Raw genomic sequence first — 25,282 nt, 5'->3', positions numbered from 1 at the left:
GATGTCACAGCACGACTTTTCAAACAACAGCAGCGATGTTTGATGTACTTTATCTTGAAGCAACATATGGTACATACATATATATGGTGCTGTTAGATGCTGGATGTATTCTTTGAGTAGCAAAAAAAAGTTAGCCGCACGCACACATTCTTCTTTGGATGGTGGATGGTGGTTACACCAGATCAAACTGATGAACTCATTTCTGCGGAAATTCCTGATGCAGAGAAAGATACAGTATTATACCAAATGTTGAAAACTAATATGGTTCATGGACCTTGCGGACACCACAATCCCACTTCGGGTTGTATGTCTGACAATAAATGCACGTAAACCCGTCGAACTCCGTTTCGTTATTGAACTCCTCTGAAACCGCTCGACCGATTTTCGAGAATCTTAGCGTGCATATCGGCTATGATGGAGAATCGGACAACATCTATTTTTCATCATCCTAAATGTTAAGGGTAGTACACCCATACATTTTTTTAACTTTCTGCGAAGAAAATTAAAAATTTTCTAAAATCGGGAAGTTATTGGTTGTTAAAGTTATTGGACCCGCTTATAACTTTTGAACGGATCAAGCGATTCAACCCTACTCAACGGCATTTCAAAGAGTTTCACTTAACTTAGATTTTCTAAAATTTTGAGCCGATTCGGATAGCTAGATTTCGAGAAAACTAAAAAAAACAGCAAAAAAAAATTTTTCTAAAGTGGTTTTTTGGGAATAACTTCTAAACGGCTATATCGATCAATTCCATAAACTAATGAGCACTCAACCTCACAAAACTACGCCGATTACCGCAAACCGGGTCAAAATCGATCAATTTTCTTGCGAGAAATCGCTAACGAAAGAAATCGCAAAAATAGATTTTTTTGAAATAACTCTGAAACGACTCAACCGATTAATTCTGAAGACTTATCAGCTTTCGACTCTGAAAAATCACGTCGATGGCCGCAAACCGTGTCAAAATTGGTTGATTTGTTCGTGAGATATCGTTGACGAAATTCTATCCGCATATCCGCAATAGGGCAATTGAATATTACAATTGTAGTAAATTACAATTGTAAATTCTTATTCATAGTTTATAATTTCAAGTTCCATTAATTATGAGAATAGGGATGAGGGCGATGCCGGTCTTCTGTCTTACTCACTATACATTTTTCAGCAATTTTTTTTTTGGTTTTATTTGTGTATCAATCGTAGCAGTTTTTTCTGTGCAACTCTCATGTTAATTTTACTGTAATCATAAATTTATCATTCATTTCCAGTGCAATAATTATTTATTCACAATTTATTAATCTGACAAAGGCAGTTTTAACTCTCAGTTTATTAAGTGATATCATGTAAATAAACACGTGTTGTAAGCTCCAGTCAACAACGGCCATTATCGTACCTGTATATGTATGTATATTGTTCTTAACTATTTTTTGAAATAGTTTGAAATCAAAACGAACAAGTAAGAAAGGGCTAAGTTCGAGTGTCACCGAACATTTTATACTCTCGCACGATAAAGTGATAATCGAGATTTCATTATTAGTCATTTACATATTTTTCAATTACCGTATTTGTGTAAAGTTTTATTCCGCTATCATCATTGGTTCCTAATGTATATATTATACAGAGGAGCCATCCGATGGAATTCAAAATAGCGTTATATTGGAAGAAGGCGTGGTTGCGAACCGATTTCACCCATATTTCGTACATGTCATCAGGGTGTGAAGAGAATATTACATACCGAATTTCATTGAAATCGGTCTAGTAGTTCCCGAGATATGGTTTTTGGTCCATAAGTGGGCGACGCCACGCCCATTTTCAATTAAAAAAGCCTGGGTGCAGCTTCCTTCTGCCATTTCTTCCGTAAAATTTAGTGTTTCTGACGTTTTTGCCAGTCGGTTAACGCTCTTTTAGTGATTTTCAACATAACCTTTGTATGGGAGGTGGGCGAGGTTATTATCCGATTTGTTCCATTATTGAACTGTATATGGAAATACCTGAAGGAAACGACTCTATAGGATTTGGTTGACATAGCTATAGTAGTTTCCGAGATATGTACAAAAAACTTAGTAGGGGGCGGGGCCACGCACACTTTTCCAAAAAAATTGCGTCCAAATATGCCCGTCCCTAATGCGATCCTTTCTGCCAAATTTCACTTTAATATCTTTATTTATGGCTTAGTTATGACACTTTATAGGTTTTCGGTTTCCGCCATTTAGTGGGCTTGGCAGTGGGCCGATTTTGCCCATCTTCGAACTTGAGCTTCTTATAGAGTCAAGAAATACGTGTACCAAGTTTCATCATGATATCTCAATTTTTACTCAAGTTACGGCTTGCACGGTCGGACGGACGGACGGACGAACGGACGGACGAACGGACAGACGGACGGACGGACAGCGGACGGACAGCGGACGGACGGACAGACAGACATACGGATTTCAACTCTACTCGTCACCCTGATCACTTTGGTATATATAACCCTATATCTGACTCTTTTAGTTTTAGGACTTACAAACAACCGTTATGTGAACAAAACTATAATACTCTCCTTAGCAACTTTGTTGCGAGAGTATAAAAAGTGTAGGTGATTAATAAATATACCGGTTTTATTATTGTAAAAGGTAAGTCAAATAATAAGCAAATGAATACCATATTATGTCACTGTTTTTCATCAATACACTGATAGAAGGATTTATTACCTATTAATAATTTAATTATTGCCAGTCAGCAATGCCAAAAAAAAGCAAAGGGGCCAATTTGAGTCGTCGAACGACCATTTCTAGAGCCATGCGAGATATAAGAGCACGAAGATCAAGCGACCAAGTTCAAGAAAATAATGCAGATACGCGTGTGAGAGTGAGGCAGTTACGTGAATCACAATCACAAGAGACACGAGATGAAAGAAATCAACAGAGACAATTAGAACGAAGAGAAACTCGCAGATTCATAGTCGACAGACGTAGAGGAATTGACATCAGATTTAACATCAGATTCATTTCTTCAACTAGCATTCCAGTACGAGCCTGATGTTGAATATTACGCTCATTTCAAAGTGGTTATTGGTACTTTGGAAAAGGAATGCTCGCATTGTCATGCACTTAAATTTAAAAATGAACCAGTTGGGATGTGTTGCTCATCAGGAAAAGTACAACCAACTGAAATTGAAACACCACCTGATCCATTGCACGGTTTACTTATCGCTACAGATCCAGATTCTAGCCTGTTCCTGAAGTCAATTCGCACATTTAATTCATGTTTCCAAATGGCATCGTTTGGTGCAACAGAAATAGTTAATAATATTGTTGCAAACGGTCAACAATTTAATTCAACGTTCAAAATCAAATGCCAAGTATATCACAAAGTGGGCTCATTTCTGCCAATGCCAAACGAATCTCATAAATTTTTACAAATCTACTTCATGGGTGGCGAGAACTCCGAACGTGCACTCGCCAATCGCGTTGATGCACGTTGCGACTACCATAATCTCAATTCAGCTTTTGCCAGGCGTATCGTCAGCGAGCTGGGCGCTCTGTTAAATGAGCAAAATGAATTATTAAAGTTATTCAAATCACACATGCTCAAGCTACAAAGTGACAATCACGCAATTGTCATCAACCCTGATAGAACACCAGCTGGAGAGCATATACGTATATTCAACGCACCTGTTGTTGACGACATTGCTGGAATCATGGTTGGCGACCGTACATCTACGCGACAAATTGTGATTCGAAGAAGAAATAATGATCTTCAGTTCATCAGTGATACCCATCGTTCATATGACGCTCTGCAATATCCACTAATTTTCTGGTAGGGACAAGACGGATATTGCGTAAATATTAAACAACGAGATCCCGTAACAGGTAATTATTTTATTATTAAGAACATAATTATTTGGTTATTAAAGAATAATTCTTCAATTAATTTAAATATATATTATTACAGGAGCCGAAACAAATAAGAACGTTAGCTCCAAGGATTTTTATTCATATCATTTGATGATTAGACGCGGTCGAGACAACATCATTTTACGATGTCGTGAGCTTTGCCAACAATTTATAGTCGACATGTATGTGAAGATAGAAAGTGAACGACTACGATACTTGCGATATAATCAACAGAAGCTGCGTACGGAAGAATATATTCACTTACGAGATGCTGTTGCGAACAATGCTGACACTGCCGAAATCGGTAACTCTGTTATCTTACCATCATCGTACGTAGGTAGTCCACGTCACATGCAAGAATACATTCAGGATGCCATGACTTTCGTGCGTGAATATGGACGACCGTGTCTTTTCATCACTTTTACATGTAATCCAAAATGGCAGGAAATTACATCGTTGCTATTACCAGGACAAAATGCAATACATCGTCATGATATTACAGCACGTGTGTTTAAACAAAAATTAAAGTCTTTAATCAACTTTATTACAAAATTGCATGTATTTGGCTCCACACGTTGTTGGATGTATTCAGTTGAGTGGCAAAAGCGTGGATTACCTCATGCTCACATTTTAATTTGGTTGGTCGACAAAATACGTGCTGAAAACATCGACAGTTTGATTTCTGCAGAGATTCCAGATCCGTCTACTGATCAATTACTGTTTGATGTTGTTACTAAACACTCGATAAGTCTTACGAAAAAAATGATTTGTTACGTTTATTAGCCATTAATTTGTAATATAAGATAAAAAAGTGTGGAAATCATTTGCTGTTGGACTTTAGCTACGAATAACTTTGAATGAGTTGACTCAGCCAAAAAATTTTCTAGACCTTTTTTGTAGATCGGTAAATTTCCTAAAAGAATAAGTGTTGATACTTGCTTACCAATTATTTGTTTGTGTACATAAAAAATCCAAACAAAAAAAACAAAATTTCCTGTGTTATTTATATGGGAAATCGAAGATATCGATGAGGCACCTCTTAATATTAATATTAAGAGGTCTTACCAGAACTTGTTTCTTGTCATGTCGGATGAGATTTTCATGGTAACTAAGAAAAAAAAATTAAAACTATTTTTGAACCACCTTAATATACATTAAACTTTTTAGGGGCCAAGCACTTTTTAAAATATTTTGCACACAGATGCCATTTGCTACAGCGATCCCAATGCCAAGTACAGTTTTATATTTTATTTTGGTCCTTAGTGACGGTACATTATAAGTTTTCGGTTAATGGCGCTTTGTGGGCGTTGCGGTGGTTCGATTACGCCCATCTACGAACTCGTATGAAAATCGCATACCAAGTTTCATCAAAATATCCAAATTCTTAGTCATGTTGCAGCTTGCGCGGACGGACGGACAGACAGACAGTCATCCAGATATCAACTTTTTTCGGTATCATGATCATTTATATATGTATATGTTATTATCTAATACTCGCAAAGTTTTAGGTGATACATACAATCGTTAGGTGAACACAAGTATTGTACTCTGTGCAAAAGTATTAAAATAGAGCTTGGATCATTTTTGGTCAAGGGCACCATACCATTATATAGAAGGAATGTTTCACAGTAGGAATAATATAATTCTGTGAGTCGTTCATCACGTCTGCGACGAACTGCTTGATAACCATCAGATCCAATAAGGGTAAAAGGTAGCTCGTCAGTAAATATTACAGGTTTTCACTTGGTTTGTTTATTTTTAATCCAACATAACCGCCCTTCTTTAGTTTTTATGGTAACGAATGGGTTTTTACAGGTTTCTTCTGAACATTCCCCTCTTGTTAAGCAGATTTTCAATTGTTCGAATTAAAATATCATTACTAAATGATTCTGCAAATCTGCTTAAGTGTCGTCTGCGTTTTAAATTGGTCTTGTGAACTTATTCCTAAGTTAGCAAGGTTCTATCTTAAGATAAGTACTAACTTTTTCTCCTTCTTCTCTTCTTTTTCCAAAAAACTTTGGACTAAGTTCTCGTTAAAATATATTTTTGCTGCTAATTTACGAATAGACCTATTTGATCAGATAATATATATTTGTGACAAAGAAAGTTTAAACATTTATTTAAATGAAAACCCGAATTAGGAGCTATACCCAAACGAATGCATTCAAATTATTCATATATCACTTGATTCTGCAAGGCTCTCTTAGCCTTCCATATTTCGGCATACGATTTTTGCATTTTGCGTTATCATGCAATCTTGCAAGAGCAAGATAATCCCCCTAATGAATTTGTAAAAAACACTTGCTGCCTCTTTTGTTTCGTTGTGTATATGTATATCGCTTGATGTGTATAATGGTGAGTTAAATAATGTTCCGAACGGTAGTTTTTGACATGGTTGTATAATTGTAGTGCTGGTAGAATTATTTCCTTTAGTTATACATATTAGTGACACCACCACTATTTATTTCTCCGATTTTTGTTATAAAATTGAGACTTTATTAAACTTCGTTTCTTTCTTAAACTCAGTTTTATAATAGTATTATTTCGATTAGTAATTTTATAGTTATCTGAATATATTTATAACAAACCACGTCAAGTGGACCCCGAAAATTTCGATGAAACACCGATTTAGAAAATTAGCACATCATTAGGTGACTTGTCGCATACCTCGTAATATAACTGTTTCCTCAAAATTTATTTTTTGTTAATATTATAGAGGGTTGAATTTTAGAGCACGATAAAATTGTTATATTATTTTCTCATAGACTGCAGATAAATCGATTTTTATATATCAAATAAAGATGTCATATGTAAATATTTTTTCACGATCAATTTGTTTAAAAAATAATATTTTAAATACATTTTTGTTAAACAATTGAAAATTTGTATACCTTCTTCAAAAAGTTGCAAGCTACATATGTGACCGAATGCGGAACACGATCACCTTTAATAATCTGCAATAAATTTTTTCTTTATTTATGTCATTTCGAAGATATTGAATTTTTTGTCCCCGTTGCGCTCTCTAAACGCGCTGCACATCCACCATTAAGCTTTCGATATCTGTCCCGCATAAAAAACCTGAAATGAAAGAGCAATATAATCAATAGCTCTATTAATGAGATTAGTTATTTCTTAAATTATTATCAATTATTTCGTACATATAGTAGAATGTGAGGCCATATAGAATTATAAAAGTGTTTTATAATTTATATTTCTTTGTATTTTCTTTACTGCAGACTAAGAGATATAAGTTGTTAATACATTTGGGGTAAGAATCATAACAATTGTTTCACAACCTTATATCTAAAAGGCTACAACTAGGAACTAAATTAAGATATAGAACTGTAATTTGGTACAAGATATCGCAGTGGCAATGGGTACCTGTCGGCTAAACATTTTTAAAAAAGAGGGCGTGGCTCTTAATGTACGTATCTCCTAAATTTCTTTAACTACAATAACCGCTAGCGCCCTTAGCTCCACCAACCCTTGTAAAAATGAATGAAATTAGGAGATAAACCCGTCCACCCCTCATTAAACGGTATTGCTAAAAATTACTAAAAGTGCAATAAATCAGTGACTAAATTCGCCAGAGACAAACTTATGACAGGACTTTATGGGGACCGGGGTAATAATTGGACGAGGAGTTTGGTGCCGCCCACTTTTAGGAGAAATCATACATTTCGGCACCTGTTATACTGATTTCGATTAAATTAGGTTCGTGGCAATCTTCTCATATTTCCATGTCACAGTGCATAAATGGACGAAATCAGACTACACCGCCTACTTCCGATATAGTACTCAAATCATAAAGCAATAAAAAAAATTGTCCAAATCCCACCAAAACTGTTAAGGCCTCTAGGTACCGAATATCTTGACCTGAGTACGTATAGTTGACCCTTGACCGAAAATATCGGACACTGTATGAGGTTATAATTTATAAAATTAAAATTCAGAAAAATCGGCCAATATGTGAGTTCTGTCAATGAACATGTGAGTAGGTGTTTTACTCCTAATAGTGTATCTCTTTTTATCTTATCTTTTTGATAAAAGAGATCAAATTGGGCAATATAAAGTAGGTATGTAGTATTGGCAAAAACTCATAAAATCCGGTCGATGATACCTCCTACTTACATACATACATATATGACATACATATGTGTAATGATTTTCGTTTTTTTTTTAACAAATCTTATGTCAAACATGGTGGGTATGGGTTATATGTACTTATATGTATAAATGGTTGGATTTTGATCCTCTGGTTGACGTTTTGTACCTTAAGGTATTTCACGGGCTTTAATTCTTGCAACTTGCAAGAGCAAGAGTATAAAATGTTGGGTATCACTCTTAGCCCTTCCTTATTTGTTTTTATACTCGTGCAACCAGTTGCTACATAGTATTATAGTTTTGTTCAGCTAACGATTGTATGTATCACCTAAAACTAAACGAAATAGATATATGGTTGTATGTATGTAAATGATCAGGGTGACGAAAAGTTGAAATGCGGATAACTGTCTATCTGTCTGTCCATCCGTCCGTGCAAGTTGCAACTTGAGTAAAAATTGAGATATCTCAATGGAGGTTAGTATGTGAGTTCCTTAGTACAAGCAAAATTTTGAGTTCGTAGATGTTCGTAATACGCCCACAAATTGCCATTATCCGAAAACATATAAAGTGCCATAACGAAACACTAAATTAAGATAATATAAGGCTGTAATAACATGGGCTCGCAGAAACAAGGGGAACCTGTAGCCAAAAATTTTTGAAAAAGTGGACGTGGCTCTAATAAGTTTTATGTACATATCTCCTAAACAACTTAAGCTACTTATAATACCCAAACCTGCAGAGTGGAAATTTTATAAGCACTTTTACCGACATTGTGAAATCGGAGGATAACCTTGCTCACTCCTTATATAACGGTACTGTTAAAAACTACTAAAAGCGTGATAAATCAATAACTATATACACCAGAACCACTAAATTTTACAAAAGAGATGTTGTGGGAGAGCTTTGTGAAAGCTGGTGTGGGCATGGCACTGCCCTCTTTTTAGTGCAATCCCCTTTCCCGAGACCTGATAAATCGATTCTGATGAAATTTAGCACTTGGCATTCTCCTTACATTCTTATGTCACATTATGAAAATGCACGAAATCGGACAACAACCACGCCTACTACCCATATAGCATAATTTTAAATTCCACGCAAAGGACCATAAACCTTTCGCAGAACCTTTCTCTCGAAAACTTGCAACGTCGACTCACAAGTTGTTGTCATCGTCCATCCCATATAGCAGGACAGGAATAATGAGTGACTTATAGAGTTTTGTTCCCCAAGTAGCACCTGTTAGCAAGAGTTATCCTGCGTTGGATTTCCAGGCTGATATTGTTGGTGGTGTTTATATTGGTTCCTAAATAGACGAACAATGACGTGAGAGCAAAGTCGTGAGTGCGACGACTGTTTGTTTGATAACAGGAGATATTTCGCCTTGCCCTCGTTTACCACTAGACCCATTTGTTTCGCTTCTTTGTCCAGTCTGGAGAAAGCAGAACTAACGGCGCGGGTGTACGCAAGCAGCTGTATACTCTTATAGAAGATTGTACCTGCTCGATTAAGTTCTGCAGCTCGAATTATTTTCTCCAACAGCAGGTTGAGGAAGTCGGACGATAGAGAGTCGCTTTGTCTGAAACGTTGTTGCTCAACGTCAGCTTACACAGCCGTATTAGTTTTGCGGGGATACCAAATTCAGACATCGCGGCATAAAAGCAGCTCATTTTCGTGCTGTCGAAAGTAGCTTTGAAATCGACGAAGAGGCGGTGTGTGTCGATTCTTCTTTCACGGGTCTTTTCCAAGATTTGGCGCATGGTGATTATCTGGTCCGTTGTTGATTTGCCAGGTCTAAAGCCACACTGATAAGGTCCAATCAGTTTATTGACGGTGGGCTTTAATCTTTTATACAATACGCTCGATAGAATCTTATACCCGATCTTGAGGAGGCTTATCCCACGGTAGTTGGCGCAGATTGTGGGGTCTCCTTTTTCATGGATTAGGCATAGCACACTTAAATTCCGAACGTTGGGCATGCTTTCGTCCGATTTTTTTTTACAAAGAACTTCTTCATGGTCGGGCAATGGAACGTTTTGGTTCGCCTTCTGCTGGTGTTGTACTTTCAACCATTCAGCAGGCTAGAAAAGTGTTCGCTTCATAATTTTAGTAAGCTTTGTGCATCGGTCGCTAGATCACTTTTGGGGGTTCTACAAGAGTAAGCTCCGGTCTTGATACCTTCTGTTAGCTGCCGCATCTTTTCCTAGAATTTTCGAGCAATACCTTCCCCTGTCGGCCAGCTTGTCAAGCTCCTCATACTTACGCTTTTCGGCTTGTTTCATTTTCCGTCTGCAAATGCGTCTCGCTTTTCTCTTCAACTCCCGGTATCTATCCCATCCCGCACATGTTGTGGTTGATCGTAACGTTGCGAGGTAAGCAGTCTGCTTTCTCTCTGCTGCGACACGGCACTCCTCGTCATCCCAGCTGGTCTTTTGCATTTTCCGAAAACCATGGTTAGGTTGCAGCTCTCCGTAAGGAGTTTGATTGTTGCTTCTTGACGTCCAACTTTCCTTGTGTTTGTTAACGTGCGTTTCTTGCTGTGCAAAGGCGGCTGCGAATCGTGGCTGCAACAAGATAGTGGTCCGAGTGGATGTTAGGACCTCGGAGCGAACGCACATCTAAAAACTGGAGACGTGACTTCCGTCTATAACAACATGTAGCTTTTCGATCCGTAGACAGTAAGATAGCTTGATGTATTTTCTTATGCTGGAATCTAGTGCTACACATAACCATATTTCGGTCCCGGCGAAGTCGATCAGCCCACCACGAATCCCACACCAAACTTACGCTCTTTTATATGGCCACTATAGTAAACGCCATAAAGACCTACCCGTCACCTTCACTCTAACAAGGATATAAACCAGCTGGGCAGCGGCTCCTTCCCAATGAAGGGACCAGATATTCCAGGTGCATGTCCTCAAATCGTAATTCTTATTTCGTTTGCCATGGTCGTCATCAAAAGGGGGTCGCTCATTCGAGGAAGTTCGTAATTTTTCGTGGGGGGCGTTTTTTACATGGCGGGTCCCAAACCCAGCGCACAACCCTGTGGAGGGGATGTTTCGCTTTCTCACTTTAGCTCGCCTTCAAACGGATGTTCTTAGGCTACCCAGAGGATACTTGGTGTAAGACCGGAAGTCGAAACCTGCTTGAGCCTTATGTAAGAGAATCGTTTCTGGTCACTCCCAAGTGAATGGCGATAAGAGAACTTTCTTCACTTGCGTGAACTTCTTCACATGACTCCATCCTCCTTACTTGTAATTTAATAATTTTGTCACTTTTCGGATACCTAGGTGTAAAAATTTTTCATGTGAATGAGGTATAATATCTGTAGATTCGAAATGTATTAACATGTTTTAATATAATGTGGATACGAGTTAACATGCTTAGTGTAAGTGGTATTTATAATTTATTTATATCCAGCTTAAAAAATCGTCCTTGCTAATGATGTAGATGATGCTATTTCTGTAAATAAAATAGTCAAATAAATATTTTTGAGCCGTTTTGTTTCTCGATTCATCGTATGGGATTGTGGTAAAACCGGTCAGACTGTTCTACTTTATCTTTATTTGATTTAATGAATATTTTTTGTTATACTCTCGCAACAATGTTGCTAAGGAGAGTATTATAGTTCTGTTCACATAACGGTTGTTTGTAAGTCCTAAAACTAAAAGAGTCAGATATAGGGTTATATGTACCAAAGTGATCAGGGTGACGAATAGAGTCGAGATCCGGTCCGTTCGTCCGTCCGTGCAAGCTGTAACTTGAGTAAAAATTGAGATATCATGATGAACTTGGTACACGTATTCCTTGGCTCCATAAGAAGGTTAAGTTCGACGATGGGCAAAATCGGCACACTGCCACGCCCACAAAATGGCGGAAACCGAAAACCTATAAAGTGTCATAACTAAGCCACAAATAAAGATATTAAAGTGAAATTTGGCACAAAGGATCGCATTAGGGAGGGGCATATTTGGACGTAATTTTTTTGGAAAAGTGGGCGTGGCCCCGCCCCTACTAAGTTTTTTGTACATATCTCGGAAACTACTACAGCTATGTCAACCAAACTCTACAGAGTCGTTTTCTTTCCATATGCAGTTCAAAAATGGAAGAAATCGGATAATAACCACGCCCACCTCCCATACAAAGGTTATGTTGAAAATCACTAAAAGTGCGTTAACCGACTAACAAAAAACGTCAGAAACACTAAATTTTACGGAAGAAATTGCAGAAGGAAGCTGCACCCAGGCTTTTTTTAAAAATTGAAAATGGGCGTGGCCTCGCCCACTTATGGAGCAAAAACCATATCTCAGGAACTACTAAACCGATTTCAATGAAATTCGGTATATAATATTTTCTTAACACCATGATGACATGTACGAAATATGGGAGAAATCGGTTCACAACCACGCCTTCTTCCAATATAACGCTATTTTGAATTCCATCTGATGCCTTTTCTGTATAATACGAGTATATACATTAGGAACCAATGATGATAGCGGAATAAAACTTTACACAACTACGGTATTTGAAAAATATGTAAATGACGTATAATGAAATCTCGATTATCACTTTATCATGCGAGAGTATAAAATGTTCGGTGACACCCGAACTTAGCCCTTCCTTACTTGTTTTTTAAATCAATTTATTGATCAAAATATAATAATACAAGATAAATATTAGATATAGAATGGCCGTTTTGAAAACAACATTTCCCGGAACTACATAACTATCGTCTGTAGTTAAAACAAATTTGTTTTTACTTCTTCACGAATACTTCTAAATAAAAAAATTGCTCATGGGTTTTGTTATGTAATTTGGAATCAATTTACGATAGTAAAAGGCTTAAGCAAGGATGATCTGACCTCTTCCACTTATTTCGGAAATGGGTATGGGACTACGGCTTTGACTTGCGAATTTGCTTAATTGTAATTTTTAATTTGCCTCAGATATTTTTTTTAAACGTGCTGTTATGAATTTAATTGGTCGGCGAAAGATGTGGAGAAAACAATTATGCTATCTAGATAAACTAAAAAAAAGGTGCGTGGAGCTCCTACAAGCGAATGAAGTTATACTTCTTAGTGATATTCCAAGAAATGCATATCATTTTGTATGAAAGAAAACTAGAAAACTTAAATTCACATTTTATAAATTTATTATGCACATAAAATGAAGAATAAAGCAAAGTCTAAATGAAAGAACTTTGACTAGAAAAGTAGTTCTGTCTCTTCGTTGCGGAAGAGAGTATGCAGCGTAATCATCTCTCTTTTGTAATCCATCAACACGCGTTGAAGGCCCAGCAGTTATCGGTGAATTGACGACAGTTGATTCATCAATAGTTATAAATGCTCCCGCAGAGACTGATGGAACAGCAAACGTTGAATCTTTTTTATGCGCTCTCTGATATTCCGCAGCTGTTTTTCTCTTTGTTTGACTGCCCCGCTCTGCTTTCTTTCGTGCTCGGTATTCACGATAATATTGTTCTGCCTTCCCTGCTCTTGAAACACGGGCTGCACTGCCCGCGTTGAAAGCCCAGCAGTTATCGGTGAATTGACGATCGTTGATTCATCAGTAGTTATATGTAGATGCTCCCGCAGAGATTGATGAAACAGCAGACGTTGAATCTTTTTTACGCACAACTTTCTGGTGCTTCTCGCAAAAATCTGCGTCGATATACGTACATACATATTTACGCATGTTTGTAGGCGAAGCTGCTACAGCGGCAAGGGGTGACAATCGGCGGCCATTACTTTACTTATGCCATAGAAATTCTATTGCTACGAATATGGATATAATAACGAAATAATGCAAATATGCATATTTCTAAAGGTCATTAATTTCTTTGAAGAAATGAAAGGAATGAATGATTCTGTGAAGTATGGTATTAACTTTTCAACGGCCAACGAAGAGCATTTCAACCAAAAGGAATTTATTCATTAAAATCACCACTCAGAACTCGTTTTATCCGTTGTAAGCGAACGATTTTCGAAGAAACATCATTTCTAATATGCCACAAGACAAAATTAGAAATGAACTTCTTAAACCTCACGCTGTCAGATAAAACGAAAATACTTCGTCATCGCGGGTCTATTTCCAAAAAATGTAAATGAATTTTTCAAGGACCAACGCAGGGTATTTCAACAAAAGGTCACATAAAATAGTTGAGAATTCGCAGAAATGAAAGACAAACGAAAGAAAAAGAAGCATAACTTCAATAATGCACAAGCATACAAACATACATATGCGCACACATGTGAATATGTCACCAACCAAAAATTGAAACATTGTTCTACAAAAACAACATACAGCATAAGCATGGCAGCATTGTGTTGTTGGTAGAAAAGCCGAGCTGTGCCGAAAGAAACGAACACACGATCGCCGATTGTCTCCGCTTCACTTGCTGCTCGAACATCTTCGCAGACAAGGTTGCGTTAGATTCATATTGAGCAAGGTAGCGTTAGATTCATATTGAGCAAGGTTGCGCAACCTTAATCTATCGCAACCTTTTCCGAACTGGTATAAGAAGTATAACTTCAATAATATTTGTTAAGCCATGGTTGAAGAGAATTATTATTGCATTTCTGAAATGTTTAATTGTTTGTGATTTAATTTTAATAGTTACTAGAGGACCCGTCCACGCTTCACTGTGGCTGACACATAGATAATACTACTATTACCATCTATATGATTTCTATTAGTTGGATAATAACTATTTGTTAATGCGATATAGCATTTTTGTGAAGCAACTTGTGTTAGTTTACAAAAAAAAATGGATCATAAAGCATTTTGGTTGTTAATAAAGCATTGCTTTTGGATGGAAAATACTGTTGAATTTGGGCTCAGGGAGATCCACCGTTGAAAAGATATTTTCTAAGCTGGAAACAGGCGAATTGAGCACCGAGGACAAAGATGCTCTAAAGATTTGAAAGCAATGTGCAAAGTGGGTGCCTCAGAAGTTCATAATCCAATGAAAACAACGAATAACTGATTCTGAGAAGTATTTGAGCGCTCTTTAATCGTAATAAAACCGAATTTTTGCGTCGGTGTCTGTCAACTGTCATTCTAGTGAACTGCATATGATGAACCGGTTCTTAGGCGTGGAAAGACGAAAAAGTCGGATGGAAAGGTTATGACATCAGTCTTTTCGAATGCATGTTGTATAATACATACTCAAGGACTGATTACTGAGCCAGTTATAATCCATTGAACTGTGCATTTAGTTGCAGTTTCTACTATTACAAATACATACTTAGAAATTGTATTATTTTTGAAGAAGAATCTGTATAAAATTGTAGGCATATATTCAAATGATTACTGCAAATATGAGTTTTGAACAAGTGCTTATGATTTGAAATATAATTTTAGTATTTATGAGTTGTATTAAATTTTGACATAAACAGATAAAAGGTATCATACGTCCTTACCCTGGTTCTAAGCTACCTCCCCACCAATTTTCAGCCAAATCGGTTTAGCTCTTCTTCAGTTATAAATGGTGTAACTAACAACAACTTTCTTTTATATACATACATATATAGATATATAGAAGTTATGTTTTTTTATTGTTTTTTTTTTTTGAAGAAATGAAATATTCAAATTTTGAAAAAATGCTTATGATTTGAAATATAATTTTAGTATTTATTAGTTGTTTTAAATTTTTACATAAAGAGATAAAAGGTATCCTACGTCCTTACCCTGGTTCTAAGCTACCTCCCCACCAATTTTCAGCCAAATCGGTTTAGCTCTTCTTCAGTTATAAATGATGTAACTAACAACAACTTTCTTTTATATACAAACATATATAGATATATAGAAGTTATGTTTTTTTATTGTTTTTTTTTTTTGAAAAAATGCTTATGATTTGAAATATAATTTTAGTATTTATTAGTTGTTTTAAATTTTTACATAAAGAGATAAAAGGTATCCTACGTCCTTACCCTGGTTCTAAGCTACCTCCCCACCAATTTTCAGCCAAATCGGTTTAGCTCTTCTTCAGTTATAAATGGTGTAACTAACAACAACTTTCTTTTATATACATACATATATAGATATATAGAAGTGAGGTTTTTTTATTGTTTTTTTTTTTTTGAAGAAATGAAATATTCAAATTTTGAGAAAATGCTTATTATTTGATATATATATATATATATGTATATAATTTTTGTATTTATGAGTTGTATTAATGGTAATGGTTCAGGAGGCGGTTCAAATTCCGGCAATTTTACTTTCCCGTTAGCGCAACACATTCCAGCTGTTTCACCCGAGAATTTAGCCGCTTCACAATGTGGGCATATAACATCCATCATTCCAATATATCCATGTACATTATAGTCGATTAAAGGGTCGTAATCAAATGCAGCAAGGAACATATCTTCCAAAACACGACGTCGTATTCGCGTAGGTCTTGCTGGATTTCTTGCATGATGAGCTTCTTCAAATCTATTTCGTGGACGTCGCACTGCACTTTGTGATACTCTTTGTGACAACACGCCCCGAGCATTTCGAGTACGTCGACCTGTGTTTGATTTTGGACGTGCCGGCATTTTCTTTAAAATAATTTCTTATATGATCACTTCGTTTGAAACACACATAAAGTTTTCACTGAATAATTTTCCATAATTATTCTTTTAAATAGCCGGAATAAAAAAGCAAGCGACCGAAATTGAACGATTCAAATAATTTACAAATTAAAATATTGAAAAACAAAACAATAAAGAATTGTATGAAAAGTCACTTTTTGGAAATTTCCAATTTTTCGACTTTTCCTTATGAAAATTATATCTTTTTTTATGTCTCACCCTTTCCAGATCCACAGCGAACAACTTCTGATTTCATGAAGACTGGTTCCACCGTTCTCGAGCGTTAGCGTTACTAACAAACAAACAATCATATACATATATATGTATTTGTATATACATATGTAGAAAATAAAACGTTTGTATGGGAAAAAGAAAAGGGCTGTTTTTTGGGGTTTTCCGGCAACTTTTGTAATTTTTTCTTACATAAGAACCTTCTCCTAATAATAACAAATACAACAAAAAAAAAATAAGCCAAATCGGTTCAGCCGTTTATGAGTGATGAAATTACAAAGAAAGTGGCATTGATTTTTATATACATACATACATATATAGATTTCAATGTAGAACTTCACTCTTGTTTGAGATGATCAAATTAGAACAATTGAAAACAATTTCGTTTGTATTTTTGGTCTGTGATTTCACTCTATATCTAAATATACTTTGTAAAAATAAAAGCTTTTACATTTTTCTGCTCTTGCAACTGTTGCTACAAAGTAAAATAGTTTTGTTCAGCTGACGGTTGTACGTATCACCTAAAACTGAACGAGATAAATTAAGAGTTATATATGTATATAATGGGTTGTCAAAAAAGTCTTCCGGTATTTTTATTGAATTTTTGAAGTTATACTTCTTATACCAGTTCGGAAAAGGTTGCGATAGATTCAGGTTGTAAGTGGTGTCTACGCCAATTAAGAAGAAGAAGAAGAGATTCAGGTTGCGCAACCTTGCTCAATATGAATCTACGCAACCCCTTGCTCAATATGAATCTACGCAACCTTGTCTGCGAAGATGTTCGAGCAGCAAGCGAAGCGGTGACAGCAAGCGAAGCGGTGATCATTTGTTCGTTTTTTTCGGCACAGCTCGGCTTTTCTACCAACAACACAATGTTGCCATGCTTATGCTGTTGTTGTTTTTCTAGAAAAATGTTTCAATTTTTGGTTGGTGACATATTCAATTAAAAAATCAATTCCGTTGGGATTCGAACCTACGTACCTCCTACGTGCTCATCATAATTTTTGAAACGCTTACCACCTAGACCACCATTGACACTTCAATTGCATTGTCCTAATTGTGGTTTGGTTATGCATGAAAGAAATATACAATGGATCGCCGATTGTTGGTGACATATTCATATGTGTACGCATATGTATGTTTGTATCCCAGCAAGAAGACTATACGTTATATAATGCCATAAACCTGCCGTATAACTATGGATAGTATGCGTGAAAAATTCGAATAGTTTACATCAGTTTGTACAAAGGCATGGGAAGATTCTATCGCATACTTTGAATACGTGTGAGTTGTCTATCCTTTTTCTTTGCATACAAATTTACCATCACTTTGTCATATGCTCGTCTCTTTTTAACCCATGGTAGGATGGTATAGTAGTTTGATGGTAAAGTTGTATGATGGTAAAGTAGTATGATGGTAAAGCAGTGCGATGGTAAAGTAGTATGTTATACTTATCCTTTTATCCTACTCCATATAAAATAAAACAAACACAGGTTATTTTTAAAAATTTATTGAATTTTTTATTTAAAATGGTTATGGAAATGTATATTTAATATATTTTTAATTTGTTTATTAGTGATAAAAAAAATTAATTTATTGCATTCTTTGCATCCGTACATACGAGTATAATATATATTAAATAAATAAAAATTAAGAAAAAGATAAATCATTGCATTCATTGCATCCGTACATATAATATATATATGTATATTAATATAATATATATACTATATTAAAAATTGCACCTACTTTGGTTTTTGTTGTTCCGACCTGGAATTATAAAACATTAATTATTACTAAAATTATGGAAATGAAATAACTTACCGTTTATTTAAAGATATTTTGTTTTGGCGGTACCTATTGTGGCTAAGGTCCACCACACTCCTTAATGCCCGTTCAAAACCTGGCCGTCCTTCCATTACAAATACATCTACACAAAAGAGGAAAAAATTGTATAATAAATATTTTTAAAGAAATGCTATGGCAAATTAATTTTATCTAATATATTAAATTTTTGAAAATAAAATTAACGAATAAAACTTCATTAACAAGTTTAAGCTTGTTAAGCGCCCGTTTTTGTTTCCTTCCATCAAAATTAAATACAAAAAGGACATTGTCGGTAAAGATTTTTCTCATTACCTCATCTACAGATGCATTTGCTCCTTTTATTTGTTGAAGATAAATTTTCTGTGAATTTAAGGAATTGAAATGTGTTAATAGTTAAATTACCAAATAAAATTTTTAATTAACAAAGTATAAGACTAATACATACTTAAATAATAAAATAGTAAGAGCAAAAAATTACCGTTTCGTCAGCGCGCCGTCTAGTGTGCAGATTGGTAGTCTTGACGCTATTTCAATTTGCATGGGATTTTCTATTTCTCCTACCATTCGTCCAATGGAGTGATGGACTTTAGCTAAAACCACCTTACATTCGCGCAGCGTGTGTTTTTGAGCCAATAGAAGACCTTTATCAATAACCTAATGTACAAATATATATATATATATATGTATTTATATTTATTAAATAAAGAAATACATATATAAATTTATTGGTACATATACATACATTTTCTTTGTCATCAGCACCTTTTGGTTTCTTAGGATTTCCTTAATACCTTGAGTTACTATAAAATAAAAAATATTTTATATAATTTATATCATTTAACCGTAATTTATCTTATTCATTATTTATTGAAATGTATATAATATACCTGTGTCCTGCTGTTGAAGGTTGTCTGGCTGTAGAATGCTGTGTCGTAGCTGAACATTGTATGGCGCTGAAACTTGAAACCTTCTTCTTTGTGATGCTAAACAAATAAATAACTAAATTAGCTATTGATTTCAATAACAATTTAAAATTTTACATAGGGGTATTTCGGCTTCCGGTGGTGGTGACTGGTTACGTATCGCCACAAATTCTTCATATTCATTCTCTTGGCTAAATAATTCTTCATCCATATTTCTTAAAAAAAGGCAACAAAATTAAATATTAGTGCAGAATTTTATAGTACATAATATCATAAAATTGGTTTATAAAATAATGTTTTAGAAAAAAATATTAGAAATATTAAGAAACCTTAAATTGAAAAATCATTAAAAAGATTGCGTAAAATAGGTATTAATAAATACTTATTTTCATTAGGAATGCAAAAATATTTATATTTAATTTCTAACTTACTAACTTTTATTAATTGATTACTAAGATTTTGAGCTAGACATATTCCTAATCCATGTAAAGATTCCAATGGTTCTTGGAAATAATTTTCGATTTCTTGGAAACTATATCCAAAAACCACGTCACGACCCGATTCATTTTTAATAGCGACGACTTTAAATGAACCAATTTTCTTAATATAACAATACGAATCCTTTTCTTTTTTAAAATTAATATCAAAACTGCCAAATTTTAAATTTTTCTTTAAAGGCAAATCTGCGGATTCTTGAAGTCTCAAATACAATTGCTGTAAAACTTTATTGGGTTTCTTAATAATTTTTTTTATATCGGGTGATTTTTTAAGAGCTTGATAACTTTTTAAAAAAAAAAAACGCATAAAATTTGCAAAATCTCATCGGTTCTTTATTTGAAACGTTACATTGGTTCATGACATTTACTTTTTGAAGATAATTTCATTTAAATGTTGACCGCTGCTGCGTCTTAGGTGGTCCATTCGGAAAGTCCAATTTTGGGCAACTTTTTCGAGCATTTCGGCCGGAATAGCCCGAATTTCTTCGGAAATGTTGTCTTCCAAAGCTGGAATAGTTGCTGGCTTATTTCTGTAGACTTTAGACTTGACGTAGCCCCACAAAAAATAGTCTAAAGGCGTTAAATCGCATGATCTTGGTGGCCAACTGCCCATGCATCCCGAAAAATGCACTGTTTGGTGTGGTTTGTACGCTGGTGGAATCATTGGTCGTATTTTTTCAAAGATGCTGTTGGACGCAAAGTTACGGTGAATGGCGATCGCTATCGTTCGATGCTAACAAACTTTTTGTTGCCAAAAATGGAAGAACTGAACTTGGTTGACATGTGGTTTCAACAAGATGGCGCTACATGCCACACAGCTCGCGATTCTATGGCCATTTTGAGGGAAAACTTCGGAGAACAATTCATCTCAAGAAATGGACCCGTAAGTTGGCCACCAATTAAAGTAGAGAGGAATTTCAGTTTTTGATTCATTTTTGTTACATTCCCTCTTTTAATCACCAAATGCAACAGTTTTTTGTAACACCCAGGTCGACCAGATGCATGGGATCAAGGGGAAACTGGGATACCATTTCAAAATCGTACAACTCTAATATATTTGGTTGAGCTCTAAAAGATGGAATATGATGCTCAATATCAATCCGATTTTTAAAAGAACTATTTGAACGCAATTCGTGAAGTTTACTAGAGAAGCTAATCCGAGTGTATATACCAACTTGTATACATTTGGGGCAACCTTTTTTACTATTATGGGAAAGTGTACTAGTTACGAAAGCCCGGGCAGGCGAGTCACAGGTAAACAAACGCACTCTGAAGTTTTTTACAATTTTTTTGAACCAACTTTTATTCCATGATCTTTTAAGACAGCAATTTCCTCGCAAAAGTCCTTCATAAAATCATTAATGTTCCAAGGTTTTTCACTTCCAGAGAAACATGCGATCACAAAAGGACTTTCTTGTGGATATCCAACAATGGCGCCTAAAATTGGCCACAAAACTTTATTTGAATTTTTAAAAAGCCTGAGGCCATCAATCCCGACATCAATTTCAATATCATTATTACCTTCAAGAAAATCAAAATATTTTTTAAAAAAATGCTTTTGTATTCCAACATAAATGAATTCTCCACTGGGAATGGATTGAATATTAACTTCTTTTTTTTCTGTCCCAAGTAGGGTCTTTGCACATAAAGGAAAATCTTTAACACCGATTTTATTTAGCGTTTGAAGCAAATCAGTAACGGTGTTTTGTGAAACGCTGTTTCTTATTGCCCACTCCTTCAGTGCAGTAGCCTTTTCATTTATGTTGGAATTCACTGCCTCACTATTCCTACCCAAACTAGCACTATCTTGCCGCTCATCTTCACACAAGGATAACTCTTCAGGTTCACTAGCACTAATAACTTCACGATTTTCACTTTCAACGCGAGCAAACTCATCTAGCCTTCTATATTTCGCCGCGTTAACTTCAAATTCTTTTTTCTCTTTTGAAATGGCGTTCCGAAACGATTTCATATTTATATTTATAAATTCTTCTTACCTCAATTTTGTCGTTGTCACTTCAATAGTTTTCACACAAATGTGAGAAATGCAGTTTTCCACTTTGTTATATACTGATTACTTCTACCGATTACTTCTACTGATTACTTCTACTGATACTGATTACTTCTTACATCAAACGACTACAATGCATATCTGCATATAGCACAACCATTCTTGTAGCACAACTGTGGAGGGAGGGAGTACGAAATATATTCCCAACATATGTCACATATGTGACCTGTTTTCACATTCACGTAAATTTTAATTTTTTTTTTAATTTACTTATGTGTTGGTGAATACGTTAGCGAAGTTTTGCTGGGATGCTTGTTCATTATTTGTTTGGCAATGTATGCAAATATATGTACTTACATATAAGTTAACACAACACTTCTTACTCAAGTATCGACTTACAACTTCCGGCACGTGTGACCGAAATGCACCAGAAAGTGCATGGTCAGCGTCAGCACTACCTGTTGTGCAGCATAAGATTCGTGGAAGCGAATCACGCCACTTATAATTATTAAAGTTGGAATTAAGCATAAATACTGTAATTCGGTTAAGCTAACTTCAGTTTGTAAAACTCAATAAAGATACGCGGTAGCGCTGCCCGAATGCAGCTCCGTGAAAAATTATATTTTTTTGGTTTTCAATTAACCAAAAGATTAACTGGCGCCCGAGCTAAAAAGCTATAAATAATAGAGGAATAAAGGCCCCCTAGTAGCGTAAAGCAAACGGGAAGCAATAGTTGCTAGCCAACTCTATTCGCGAGTGTTTAAATAAGTGAAAAACAAAAGACACACAAAGTGTTATCTGTTAATTAAGCAATCTATTACAAGGTGCATAAAAACGCGGAGACATTATTAATAAAATTTAAAGCAAAACTAAAAACCATACGTGTAACAAATACCAAACAACTGAAGAAAGGCGTGCACAAGTGAAAGAACGAACAAAGCAATAATACAAACCTAATGATGTGTGAGAGCTAAAAAATATCGAAAGACCGCTTAAGAAACTAAATCTGCAAAGAGTTAAGAAAAAAACTTAGAATTACAAATTGAAGAGTGTGGTGACTTGCAACTCGCTAAGCGTAAAATACACGCAAGTTCAGGGATACAAATTATTTCATCTTTAATAAAAAATAATAATAAAAAAAAAAAAAAAATTTTATTAACAAACTACAAAAACAATACATAACACAAATTAATAAAATACAATAAAAATATTAATAAAAATAAAAATCGACCAATTAATCACGGCTGAAAAAGGCAGTAAGCGGTGTGCGTGAATTAAATATTGATGAAAATATACGTGTGTGCGTGCAACGAAATACGCCAAAGTGTAAATTAAATTTATTGCAACAAAATTTCGTGGAAGCAAAAATCAACGCATATTGAAGGCAAGGGAAAAAATCAAGGCAGATATTTAACAAGCGAATTGCAGTTCAGCAAGTGGAGATATCCGGCACAGCAGCTAATAGGAATAATACTATCGGTGGTAGCAGCGACAACAGAATCTTCAAAAATCCTGTAAGTGGAAGCAGCCTATAGTAACTACTTAGACATTATATTAAGAATATTAATGTATTATTATACTAAGAATATTAAAAATATACAAATGGCGAACCCCAATAATTTAATCCGCCCTCCAATCCTTCCCCCCAATTCGTCACCTAATACCCCTCAGACATCCCAAAATACACAATTGAGTATGGACGACCTGTCCAGGCTCATAGCTAGTATAGCTTCAGATATAGTAAAGACACAGGGACCGCAAGTGGTACATGCGGCATTACACCCAAATGCAATTGCAACCGACATTACGGACCAAACTATTGACATAGAACATAGGAATAACTTAGGCGAATTGGATAGGATACCTGACATCGTAAAATGTCTAAAAGAATTCTCTGGCAATTCAGGAGAATTCAACTCGTGGAAAAAAAAGCGTAGATCGAGTTTTAGCGATATATGAACCTCAAAAGGGGACACCGAAGTGTTACGGAATTTTAAGTGTAATACGGAATAAAATAATAGGCAATGTCGATGCGGCATTGGAAGCATATAATACGCCACTTGATTGGCAATCAATTTCTAAATGTCTAATTATGCACTACGGTGACAAGCGCGACTTGTCAACATTAGAATATCAAATGACCACATTGGTCCAGGGAAATAGAACAGTTTCCGATTTCTACCAGCAGGTGTATAGCCACCTTTCATTGATACTAAATAAATTAGGTTGTCTCGATATGGGCAATGAATCCCTTCGCATGCTGACGCAAGCATATAGGGACAAAGCATTAGATACTTTTATAAGAGGACTTAACGGGGATTTACCTAGACTATTAGGAATACGAGAGCCGGCAGACCTGCCGCAGGCTCTTCATCTCTGCTTAAAACTACAGAATCAGAACTTTCGTATGAACCATGCGTACAATGGAAGACTAGTACAGCCTCCACCCTTACCTCCAAGAAGGAATTTTCAACAGCCGCAAAGGCATCAATTTTACCCCCAGCTAGCGCATTTACCCCAACCACAGCGGACAACTTGGCAACCAAGGCAACAACAACATAATAATTTTCATTACGATAACAACCCCTCAAGACCTCCGAAACCGCAGCCACGTCCAGAGCCCATGGACGTCGACCCGAGCATACACTCTCGTCGCGTTAACTACATAAACAGACCCCAAGGAAGCGAGCACTTTGGCAAGAGGCCACAACAATTTCCGAATCAACAGCGAAGGAAGGAGCAACGAACATTTCACATTAACACAACGTCACAGGAAGACGGGCAATTTGGTGAACCAAGCGATATCCATTTTTAGAATAATTAGCTCTTCGCTCCCCTACTTCGAAGTAAAGGCGGAGAGCGGTAGAATTTTAAAATTTTTAGTGGACACAGGTTCCAGTAAAAATAAAATTATGTTAAGCCAGAGCTGGCAAAGAAAAACATCCGAAACGACAACCCCTTTTTTGCAAAATCTATTGCGGGAAATTTAGAAATCAGAGAACATACTTATGTTCAACTTTTTAACTTTAAAGATAAAATTAAATTCTATCTAATGCCACTTCTTAAAACCTTTGACGGTATTCTAGGGAATGATACCCTTCGGGAATTTAATGCCATTATATACACTGGAGAAAATTACATGACTTTAAGTAACGGCTTTAAGGTTCACCTCAAACAGCTTCCCTCACAGCGAGTGAACGCAATTAATGTAGATGAGGGAAACCTCTCAGAAAATCAAATGCACAC

The 25,282-nt window shown here is 35.7% G+C and overlaps 1 protein-coding gene and 1 pseudogene across 1 annotated transcript; both read right to left on the bottom strand.

The window, feature by feature from the left end:
• Window positions 1-13,915: 13,915 nt before the first annotated feature.
• LOC120780999 lies at window positions 13,916-14,108 on the bottom strand (annotated as a pseudogene).
• Window positions 14,109-18,814: 4,706 nt separating this feature from the next.
• LOC120780508 lies at window positions 18,815-22,047 on the bottom strand. The gene is made up of 6 exons (XM_040112781.1): window positions 22,023-22,047; window positions 19,646-19,743; window positions 19,493-19,588; window positions 19,348-19,405; window positions 19,084-19,259; window positions 18,815-18,965 (listed from the first exon to the last, which is right to left on the bottom strand). The coding sequence occupies exons 2-5, from the start codon at window positions 19,737-19,739 to the stop codon at window positions 19,196-19,198; spliced, it is 312 nt and encodes a 103-aa protein (XP_039968715.1). The 5' UTR covers window positions 19,740-19,743; window positions 22,023-22,047; the 3' UTR covers window positions 18,815-18,965; window positions 19,084-19,195.
• Between the last annotated feature and the right edge of the window lie 3,235 nt (window positions 22,048-25,282).

Source organism: Bactrocera tryoni, unplaced genomic scaffold (assembly GCF_016617805.1).
Source record: "Bactrocera tryoni isolate S06 unplaced genomic scaffold, CSIRO_BtryS06_freeze2 scaffold_25, whole genome shotgun sequence".
Lineage (NCBI taxonomy): Eukaryota > Metazoa > Arthropoda > Insecta > Diptera > Tephritidae > Bactrocera > Bactrocera tryoni.
This window is presented reverse-complemented; position numbering and strand designations above follow the sequence as displayed.

Excerpts from the sequence above, each read along its gene's own strand:
- LOC120780508 (XM_040112781.1), bottom strand. The coding sequence starts at position 19,739 with ATGGATGAAGAATTATTTAGCCAAGAGAATGAATATGAAGAATTTGTG. Across the intron at positions 19,406-19,492 it reads CCTTCAACAGCAGGACACAG|TAACTCAAGGTATTAAGGAA; the intron begins GTATATTATATA and ends TTTATTTTATAG. Across the intron at positions 19,260-19,347 it reads GTGCTGATGACAAAGAAAAT|GTTATTGATAAAGGTCTTCT; the intron begins GTATGTATATGT and ends TTTGTACATTAG.